General features: G+C 25.4%; 2 protein-coding genes across 2 annotated transcripts; both read right to left on the minus strand.

Annotated features, from left to right (window-relative positions):
* Positions 1-203: 203 nt before the first annotated feature.
* Phum_PHUM065230 (uncharacterized protein) lies at positions 204-478 on the minus strand (the record flags this gene model as incomplete). The annotated part of the gene is made up of 2 exons (XM_002423471.1): positions 204-377; positions 476-478. 2 exons carry the CDS (start codon positions 476-478, stop codon positions 204-206), a joined length of 177 nt encoding a protein of 58 aa, XP_002423516.1.
* Positions 479-6082: 5604 nt separating this feature from the next.
* On the minus strand, positions 6083-6740 carry Phum_PHUM065240 (voltage-gated potassium channel, putative; the record flags this gene model as incomplete). Its single annotated transcript, XM_002423472.1, has 3 exons — positions 6083-6145; positions 6311-6499; positions 6588-6740. The coding sequence occupies 3 exons, from the start codon at positions 6738-6740 to the stop codon at positions 6083-6085; spliced, it is 405 nt and encodes a 134-aa protein (XP_002423517.1).
* Between the last annotated feature and the right edge of the window lie 4976 nt (positions 6741-11716).

Consider the following 11716-nt stretch of genomic DNA (forward strand, 5'->3'; position numbering starts at 1 on the left):
AAACATTTAAATAACGAACCTGATGTAGACTAAGAAAACGATATCAAAACAAATTTTTAAAAAAAATATTCACGACCACCACGATCATATGATAATTTCTAAACGACAGCAAATTGAGATTAGATTTAGTGTTAGCTCGTATTTATATAAATTAATGATAACAAAAAAAAATGATAAAAACAAAAGAGATAGAAAAAAAAAAGTTAAAAACGACAACATTGTACCTGATATCGTTGACCGCAGCACCTTCCGCAACAATTTGCCAACCATCCTCTATGACTAATCGCCGAATGTGCCGGACTAAGCAATGGTGAAGGTGAACCTGGACGTTTAGGTTGTCCGTTATACGGTACTTCCATTTCGACAAATTCTCGATCCTGAAAGAATAAAATTTTCCGTTAAATACTAAACGCGAGGGGGTGAGGGGGGAAAGGAGGGAAAGAGAGAGAAGGGAAGTAAAATTTCACCAACCAACCATAGGATGGATTTTTAATTTGTTTTTTAAACGCGACAACATGCGAATAAAAAAAAAACTGAAACAAACAACAACAACAAACAATAGCAAAGTAAAACCGCAACGTTAATAATTTTTAAAAAAAAAATTTTACAACCTCCCCTCCCTTCCCCCCAAAAAAAATAAAATAAATAAATTCAAACCGTTTTTCGAGTAACCGCAAAAATTCTCTATTATTATTATTATTATTATTATTATTATTATTATTATTATTATTATTTTCGACCGAGAGAAAAAAAAAACCGTTAAACAAAGAATGGAAAATTTTGGATTCTTTTTTTATTTTACCCCCCGACTCCATTTTTTTTTTTTTTTTTTTTTTTTTTCAAAAATGACGTTTTTCAAAAAAAACCGTTTTTTATTGAATCGCTTTTGATATTTACGGGAAACGGAGAAAGGAGAAGGGGAAGGGGAAGGGAGGAAAATTTGGTTAACCACATTTTACGTTAAAAAAAAAAAAATTATAAAAAAAATACGTCTACTCGTAAGCTAAACGTAAATGTTATAAATCAATTTTTTTCCTCTCTCTTTCTTTCTATCTACAAAAAAATAACGAAACGTTTTCCAGGCATAAAATGTTATACGAATCGGTTACGTTCTTTTCTCCAGCGAAATTTTAATTTTCCTACTTTCCCAAAAAAAAAAAACACAAAGTAATAATAATAATAATAATAATTAAAGTGCAGACCGAAATCGATGCGACTCATTAAATAAAAAAAAAAAAAAAATTTCATTTTATATTATTCTCAGTAGTTTAAACGCTCCCTGGAAATCAAAATCGTGATATGTGATAAGGGGTTAATGAACTATTTAAAATTCTTATCAATCGCGATTACGATACATCCGATTAGGTAAAATCGTCGAATAAAATAAATCGATCGTTAAATAAATAAATAATCGATAATTTTTTCCAAATATTTTATTTTATTTTTCCTCACCCCTCCTTTTTTCCCTCCCCTTAAAACCCCTCCTCCCACTTTTCCCCATCCGCCATTTTTTGTTTTTACTTCGAGTTTCATTTTTATTTATCTTGTTTTTTTTTTTTTTTTTGCACGAATATTACGTCATAAAAAAATATATATATATAGGAAAAATCTTGATTGCTGACGTCATACAATTTTATTTTTCCAGCGAAATTTTCTTTTTTTTTTTTTTTTAAATTTCGGAGGAGTTTGCGCATTTCCCCTTGATTTCCCTTACGCACTTTTTTTTTTTTAAATTTCGCATCGAATTAAAACCGGAAGTGAATTTCAATCGAATTTGTATCAACGCATTTTCCCACACGCACGCGCATACATTAACGGATATAATAAATTCGAAATATTTTTAAAAAAATAAATTTTCCATCTCACGTTTCCGTCTTTTTTTTCCTTTCTTTATTTCCATTGATTTTCTTTTTTTCTCTTTCTCTCTCTTTCTCTTTCTACTTCCACGATGAAAAAAAAGATTTGCCAAAGTTAAATGAAGGATAAAAAAAAAAAAAAAATTTATGAAACACGTAAACGGTGATAAAAAAAAAAAATCACTGAAAGTGACAAATTAATAATAATAATAATAATAATCTATCGAAAATTAATTTTTTTCCGATAGAAAAGAAAAAAAAGGAAAAAAATTTTCTTTATTTTTTTTTCCGATTTCGATTTCGTCGAATTTTCCCGACTTTTAAGCTTTTTATTTTTTTCTTTTCTCTCGAATTTTTTTATTTTTTATTTATTGTTTTTCCGGTTTTTTTTTTTCATTTGATCGAACGTCGAATGTCGTCGTCTGAACTTCAAAGTTTTTTAACTTCAATCAATGACGTCATTCGTTTATCATTTCCTTTTATTTGTCATTTTAGTTTTACGCACGTGAAAATTTCCTCGTAATTTTTTACTTTTTTTTTTTTTTTTTGCCTCTCCGTCCTCCAATTTTTGTTTCTCTTTTACTTGTAGAGGGAGGGGAAAATCTCTGACGTCATTTCCGTTTTCTTATTATTTTTAAATTAATATGTACGCATTTAAAATAAAAAAATTTAACGGAAATTTGTAAATTCGGATCGTGATTTTTTTTTTTGTTTTCTGGAAAATTCTAAATTTTGATTATATTTTCCTTAATGAATTTACATCATCATTATTATTATCACCATCATTATCATCATCATTATTTAATTTATCGTCTATATTTTCTTATTTCTTCTAAAATTTTTGAAAATTATCGAAATAATTAAAAATATCGTGAAAATTTTTTAAAATTTTTTCATCATCGTCATCCTGATCTCGATTATTATTATTATTATTACTATTTTTTTTTTTCGTTTAAGTAAAAAAAAATCAAAATATTGAAATAAACATGGGAGGGGGGCGTTTAAATAACAAAAAAAATTCATGAAAAAAAAAAAAGTAAAAACAAAATCAAACGATAAAAATGATTTTTATGCTGGAAAATGAGCGTAACTGATAAAAGAAAACTGATAAGAAAATAAAAACAACCCAAATTTAAACGATTACATTTGATAATAATAATAACAATAATAATAATAATAATAATAATAATAATAATAATAATAATAATAAAACAAAAAATATTAATATTAAAATAAAATTTCGAATCGTTGATTTTTTTTTATTTCCACCGCCGCCGCCGCCATTTTTTCTTTTTTTTTTTTTTTAATTCGTAAATTTTTTAAAGTAAAAGTTTTTAAAAAGAAAAAAAAAAACTCATCGAAGAGTAATAATAATGATAATGATAATGATAATAATAAAACTTTTTAATTTTTTTTTGGATTATTATTATTAAACAATTTTAGTTTTCAGTTATTGAAAATGTATTTCTCTGTCTTTCTCTCTCCTTCTTTCTCTTTCTGTCTCTCTTTCAGCCATGTTTAATAAGTGAACTTTTCAATAATAATAATAATAATAATATTACTAATAAAATCTCTCTACTTTTTTATTTTTTTTTTTGATTTACTTAAGAGGATTTATTTAAAAGTTATTTAAAAACCTCGTCCGTCCACCTCAAAGTTTTTGTTTTCCTTTTACGATTTTTCCTTTTTTTTTTTGCTCGTACCTGAGCTCGAAAAAAACAACTCGAAAAAAAGGAAAAAGAAAAAAAGAAGAGAAAAAAAATTTTTTTTTTCCGTAACGGAATCCGATAAACCAAAAAGTCCGGGAAAGAAAAAGGAAAAAAAAAGAAAAGAAAATGGTAAAAACGACAAGGGAAAAATTTAAAAGGAAAACATTTTTAAAAGGAAAAATGGTATATATTTAGTTAATAATAAGAAAGGAAAAAAAAAAGTGAGAAAATTCAATTTTTAAATATTCTTTCATTTCTCATGAATTTTCGATTAAAATTTTCCCTTTTTCCTCATTCTCTAACTCGATTCAAGGAAAAAAAAAGGAAAATATACCAATTTTCCTTTTTTTCCTTTTTTTCATTTTTTTTTGTTCGTAAGGAATATTTAAAAAAATATTTTACGAATAAACTTAAAAAAAAAAAAAAAAGGAAAATTTTATAAAAAAATTACGACGACGGCGTTTAATGATAATAATAATAATAATAAGTGAAGAGAAGAGAAAAAAAAAGGAAAATTTTTTTTTTTTGCTGACGTTTATTCTCTTTTTCGAATGATAAAAAGAAAAAAAAAGAAAAACGTCAGAGCTACTACGTTAAATAATTAAAAATAATAATAATAATAATAATAATAATAATAATTTTTTTTTTATAAGTTTTTCCCTCCCCCCCCCTTTGATTGAATTTTCCGTTCATTTATGGGACTTTTTGATTTTTTTTTTTTTTTAAACTTTGCCCCCATATTTTGGGAATCGTTATTATGTTGACGTCACTATTTTTTTTTTCTTTTACGTCATTTTTTTTTATCTTCTCTCTTTCTCTGTCTCTTTTCATTTTTTTTATCTGTTTCTCTTTGTTTTTTTCCTTCCCCTCCTTCTCTCTTTTTTATTTTTTCTATCCGTTTCTCCTGACTTCTATTTTTTCTCTTTTTTCTTCTTTTTATTTTTATCTCTTTCTATTTTTTTTCTTTTTTCATCGGTTTTTTTTTTGTTTTTATCTCTCTCTCTTTCTCTTTGTTTCTTTCTTTTTGACTTTTTCTTCATTTCTATTTATCACTTTATTTCTCTCTTACTCTTTCTTTCCCTATGTCACTTTTCTCTTTTTTCTATCCGTCATCCTTTGCTTGTTTTCCCTCCCTCTCTCTCTCTCTCTTAATTCTATCTCTCCCTTTGTTGTTTTGTTTCCTCTCTTTCTCTTTTTTTTGTATTTTTATTTTTCCCTTTGTTATACTTTCTCTCTCTTTATATCACTTTTCCTTTTTCTTTCCATCAGTTTTTATTTTTTTTCTCTCTCTCTTTTTCTTTATATCTATCTTTCTCTTTGTTTCTTTCTTTCTCATTTTTTCTTTATTTCTATTTCTCTTTCTCTCCCTTTGTTTCTTTACCTTCTAAATCTTCCTTCAACCTCTTTATATTTCACTTTTAGAAAGATTTCCTTGATGTGAGATTTTTTGATTTACTTTCTCAGCATCAACCGGTTGTTTCCCTCTGCATTTTTAATAATAATAATAGTAATAATAATAATAATAATATTAATAATAATAATAATATTAATAATAATAATAATAATAATAATATTAATAATAATAATAATATTAATAATAATAATAATATTAATAATAATAATAATTTTTTTTTAAATTCAAATTTTCATATTATATTCATATCGATCACTTTTCATTCAAAAAAAAATTTTTTTTTAAATTGAAAAATGACATTGTGATAAATTGAACTAGTATCAAATATTCCGACTTAAATATATTTTAATAATAATAAACGAGTGGTGAAAAAAAACTGACGTCACGAAAATGTGACGTCACTTAAAACGGATCACTACCGTATAAAAAAAAAAAAAAGAAATTAATGAATAACTCAAGGTGGAACGGATAGAAAACAAAAAAGAATTAATTATTTCCGTTTGGACGATCAGCCGCCATATTATTATTATTATTATTATTATTAATAAATTTTAAATAAAAATTAAAATTGAGAGAGAGAGAGGGGGGGAAACCAAAAAAAATAAAAACAATTATTATTTAAAATGTTGTTTACGATAAATAATAATAATAATACGTCGCCTATTATTTTTTAAACGCACGGCAAAATAATAATAAATATAAAAAAATAAAAAACAAAATGGCTGCCAAAAAAAAAAAAAAACATTTTCGAGGATGATGCGTATCAAATTCTTTATTATTATTATTATTATTATTATTATTATTATTATTATTATTATTATTATTATTAATATTAACTTTTTTTTCTTTTTAATATTTATTTTCTCTCTTTTTCGTGGATTAAATTCAAACTTTGACAATAAATTTAGAGAGAAGAAAATTTTAAAACTTTTTCTTTTCTTTTTTTTTCTTGTTTCTTCCTTTTTCTTTATTTTATTTTGACTTATTATTATTATTATTTTCGTTTGTTACTTTTTAATAATAATCGTACTTAATTTAACATCATTTCGTTCGTGAATTATATTTTTTTTTTGAGGGGGAGGGAGTGGGGGAAAAAAGCTCATTTAAAATGTATTTTTGAAATGTTTTTGCCGAAATAAATAAAACCTCAGAGCTATAATCTTACTCTAAAACATATTTTTTTCACGATGATAATAATAATAATGATGTTGGGGGAAAATTCAAATTGGGAGAGGTGAGGGAGGAAGTCGAGGAAGAAACAACTGCATTCGGATCGATAAATGAGAAACTTTTTTTTTTTTACGGGATGAATTATAATTAATTAAACTTACTGTCGTCTTTTCTAAACAACGGAGCAAATGATGATGCTGTAATTCGAAAATATCTTCATCTCTATAATTTTCATCCATGTCCAATCCGGATTCTTGAGCTGCCAAACGTGCTTCGGCTGCTTTTTTCTTTGTAACAAAAGCAGCACCAGAAGAAGCTTTTGCAATTCTAATTCGTGCCAGTCTTGCTTTCTATCGATAGAAAACAAAAAAAAAAAATTTTCGTATAATATTTTTACTCGTTTGTTCTTTTGTTTGTACAAACAAACGCAAAACATACCCTCTGAGCTTTCCGTTTGTCGGCTCTTTGATTTTGATGATAAATCCGACTGAAATTTGATACGATAACCGGTACAGGAAGAGCAATGACGAGTACACCACTCAATGAACAAACTCCACCGACAATTTTTCCCGCAATTGTTTCTGGTACCATATCACCGTAACTACAAACAAACAAAACAAAAACAAAATTAACAAATATAATAACAACAATAACAACAACAACAGCATTAAATTTGGAAAATCTTTTGAATTTTATTTCAAAAGATAAAAAAAAAAAAAGAAAGAAAGAAAAAATTAAAATTAAAATTTACAAAGGTTAATTAAAGACTAATTAAAAATACAAAACAACAACAACAGCAACAATAATAATAATAATAATCAAAGAAACAATGTTACAACGCCATTGTTTGCTCTTTTTTTTTTTAAATACCTTTTTCTTAAATTTTTATTTTTCATAAAACCTTTCGAAATTTTATTCTTTGTTGTTTTTTTTTTTGAGGAGGGGAGGAAAAGAGAGAGGGGAAGGGGTTTAGAGGAAGGCGAGGGGGTTGAGGGAAGAAAGAGGGGGAAACAAAAAAAAAGAATTTTTTTGATCCCTAATTAACAAAAATTAACCTTTCTTTTAATTGTTACTGTTTTTTTATCTTCCTGTTTTTGTTTTCATTCCGAATCTTTTTTTTACTAATTTTAATAATAATAATAATAATAATAATAATAATAATAATAATAATAATAAAATTTTTGAAATTCTCGCAGCATCCGTCTGATAAAATGATAAGAGAGTAAAATTATCAATATCGATTCGAAGAATGTTTAAAAAAAAAAAATTTAAATTCATCTCGTGCGGAAAATCTAAATAAAAAATTTTCCCGCAATTAGTTTAATAGGAAAAAAGAAAAACCGGAAGTACAACATCACATTATCAATCACATCACATCTTTATCGAAATAAAAAAATTAGAAGCTATGTTTTCCCAGTGAGAGAGAGAGGTTAAATTTGCAAAAAAAAAAAAAATGGCGGAAATTTTTCAAATATACACAAACGGAAACAATTTGTTTAATTGATTTATTTTTTCCCCCACATGATGAATGATTGTAAATTTTGAATTAATTAATTATTTAATAACTAATTAAAATAACGAAACAATAGATTTCATTCAGTCATTCATTCATTCATTCGGGAAACAAAATCATGAGATGTTTGAAAAGATTTCTCAATTTCAATTTTATTCTTTATGTTCGATAATAATAATAACTTTGAATATATTTTTTTGTGACGTCATATATTTATATAAATATTATAATTTACTCATCGATATTTATACTAAAAAATTTTTATCGAACGAAAAAATGTGAGAGAATGAAACGGAGAGATAGAGAGAGAAAATTCTAACAACCTTTCATTATAAAAATAACAAAAAAAATTTTTTTCAGAATTTCCGACCGCGTCAGAGTCACTTCCGCTCGAAATTTTCTTCATTTAATGAATTTTTTTTTTTTACATCATACTCGTACGTTTTAATTTTTAAAGATTTCTGAACGCGCTTTCAAAAATAATTTTTTTTTTCATTTTTTTTCATTTCCTTCTCTGGAAATTTCTGAACGCGCTCTCTCTTACTTCATACTTTCGTTAAAACCGAGCTCAGGAGTAGTAATTAAAACTTTTCCATTGCATTTAACGACAAAAATTTATTTATTACCGTAATAAAAATAATAATAATAATAATGAAAACTCTCGTAAGAAAAATATATGTTTATAATTCAATTTATACCATTTCAAGAAGCAAAAAAAATTTTTTTTTTTTTTTAAATTTACTACTTATCGTCATTATTATCAATATTATTTTATTCGCAGTAACGGTTTTTTTTTTTTTTTGTAAACATAAGGTAAACATTAATTGATTTTATTTATTTTTATTTTTTTTATTGAATTTTTTCATCGGTTAATTTAAATTTAAAAATAAAAAAAAAAACGGAGATTTTTCCAGGAAAATGTCTTCTTAGTCGTCGCATTGCAGGAAAAATCACATCATCTATTTAAAGATTTAAGAAAAAAAAAAAAGAAAAAAAATCTAATTTTAAATTTATTTTCATCAGCAAAATGAAAACTAGATTTTCTTTTTTTTCTTTTTTAAATGTGAAAACGAAAAAAAAAAGAAAAAAAAAGGGGGGAAATTACTTACGGTAAGGAAAAAAAGAAGAAGAAAAAAAAATCGTTTCCAATTTATTTAACGCAATAAAAAAAAAAAAAAATTTTTTTTATCAAAAAGAGAGTTTTAAAATTAATGAAAACGTATTGAATCGAATTTAAATTTTTCCGTTTTTTTCTAGAATTTTTTTTTTTTTTTTTTAAAAAAAATTTTCCGTTTAAAATCAAAAATCACGAAGAAATTTGCATCCACATTTTCGTAATCTCCTCCGCGCCCGCCAAAACGAAAAAAAATCCAATTATTATTATTATTATTATTTATTTTCCGTCTACTGACACGACGAATCGTGTAATCAACTCGTAACCGTAAAAATTTATTCAATTAATTTCTCAATTTCGTTTCGTATAAATTTTAAATATTATTTCATACGTTTCTTATCAGTAATCCCTAAATATAAATTAAACAAAATTGAAAATCCCCCTCTCTCCTCTGTCTTCCCTTCCCCCTTTCTATCCCTCTCTGTCTCACCCGTAACCGACGGTAATTTTTAATAGGTCAAAGGTTAAATTAGTTACATCAAATAATTTAAATTATTAATTTCTTTTTTTTTCATTTCGTCGCGAAATTTAAAAACGAATTTTCCGAAAAAACAAAAATTTTCTTTTATATTCGAGTTCGATTCGATTCGATAATCGATTCATTCGATAAATCGTTATAAATAAAAATACGTAATAAAAATGGCCGAATAACAATTCTCATGAAAAAAACATTAAAGAAAGAAAAAAAACCGAAAACATGCATTTATAATAATAATAATAAAATTTAACCGAAACCGAAGCGTTTTTTATAAATGATTATTATTATTATTGTTATTAATGACGTAACAATTTGTTTTTTCGGTTAACGAGAAAATAATTTTTTTTTTGCTGTTGTTGTTTGTTGTTTGTTTTTGTCGTTTGTTGTTGTTAAACGTGGATTAAATGTGAGTTAACCAGAATATAATATCACGTTTTTTTTTTTTTTTATTGGTTTATCAATTTATATTTAATGCCCTTTTTAACATGAGAGACCTGGAAATAAAATTTATCGCGGTTGACAAAAGAGTAATAATTCATCGTTTGGTGTCATTACGATGACAACGAATCAAAAAAAAAAAGAGAGAGAGAGAGAGAAAGGAGGGAAAAAGAGAGAGAGAAAAAAAGTGATTGGAAAAAATAAAAAAGAGGTGAAAAAGAAAAATCGTGAAAGAGAAAAAAAGAGAAAACGTCAAACAAATGCTGGAATGTTGAAATATAAAAAAAAAAAGGTTCGAATGAAAAAAATTTTCCAGAGAAATAAAATATAGACGGGGAGGAGAGGGGCCGGGCGTGTGGGTGGGGAGTCGAGTTTTTTTTTTGGAAGAAGGAAAAAAAACATTCGAACTTTTCGAAGCAAAAAATAAAAAAAAAAAAAATTTTTTCTTTAAAAACAATCTTTAAGTGGGGAGGAGAGGAGGAGGGAGGAGAAGGAAGCAAAAAAAAATTTCTTCTGCTAGTATGTTAACGTGTAAAAAATTAAAAAATGAGAATTTCTAAATAAAAAAACGGCTGGAAAATTTTTTTTTCTTTTTTTTTTATTTCTGGAGAAGAAAAAAAAAAATTTTTTTTTAGCAGACGAAAAATGAAATCGAACGCAAACAAAAAAAAAAATATTTAAACGTGATTCGTTTTTTCTTTCCCTTTCCTCACCACCCTTCCTTCACTGCTCCAACTTCCTCCCCTCTTTCTCTCTCTCTAGAAAATTTTTTAAAAAATATTTGGAATTTTTGTGAAAAACGTGGAAAATTTTCATAATAAAATCGTAATTATGTTACACTTACGTAAATTAAAACAGAAGCAGTTAATTTTTATATAATTTTCTCCCCACATTCCTTCTCTCTCTCTCTCTCTCTCTCTCCCTACGTCTTTCTCTCTCTCTCCTTTTCTTCAAAGCCTTTTCATCACAATAACGTAACGTTACAACTAAAAATATTTCAAATTTTTCATTTCATTTTTTTCCCCTCTCTCTCTACCCTCCCCTCTCTCTCGTTCTACGCGAACGGGAAATAGTTAAAATTTTTCCCCCCTTCCTCTTTTTATTGACGTCACATCCGTTTTTGTTTTTTTTTATTTATTTATTTAACTTTAAGTAGTAAATGACGTAATTTAATAAATTTCATCGACCTTATTATAATATTTATCGAATAAAAAAAAAAAACGAAAAACTTGGGGGGAAGGAAAAAGTTAATTAATAATTATTTATTATTGGCATTAAATAAAAACTTATTAATAAATAAACGAACAATAATAATAATGATAATGATAATAATAATTATAATAAAACCGTTGACCTGAATAATCATTAAAATCAATTTAATTTTTTTTTTTTTCTGAACTTTAAATGAGGTAAACGTTAATTATTATTTGTTCAGGCGTGATAAGACAAAAAAAAAAATAAAATGGCGTCTTCTGAATGGAAAAAAAATAAATAAATAGATTTAATAAATTTATTTATTAATTAATTAAATATTTAAAATTTAAAAAAATGAAAAGAAAAGAAAAGAAAGAAAGGGAAAAAAAAATTTTTCATTTTTTTTTTTTTAACGACGTTAACGATTTATTTTAAAATGAATTGATAATAATAATAATGATGATAATAATAATAATAATAATAATAGGTGAATGAACGAAGAAAAAAAAAAAAATTGAAAAACATCCTCGAGCATTTACTAACGAGATGTGAGAAAGAAAAGGAGTTTAAAAAAAAAAAAAGGAAACAAGAAAAAAGGTAAAAACCTTTTTTCCTTGTTTCTCCCCCTCCCCCCCGTTAAATTTCCTGGCGATTTCCTTTCAAAAACGGAATGGCGTGTTTTCTCAAAGTTCAAGTTTTTTTTTTTTTTTTTTTTTTTTTTTTTCATTCACTTAATCAACGGTGAAAAAAAAAAGGGAAAAAGGAAAAAC

Source organism: Pediculus humanus, genomic scaffold (assembly GCF_000006295.1).
Source record: "Pediculus humanus corporis 1103172107413 genomic scaffold, whole genome shotgun sequence".
NCBI lineage: Eukaryota > Metazoa > Arthropoda > Insecta > Psocodea > Pediculidae > Pediculus > Pediculus humanus.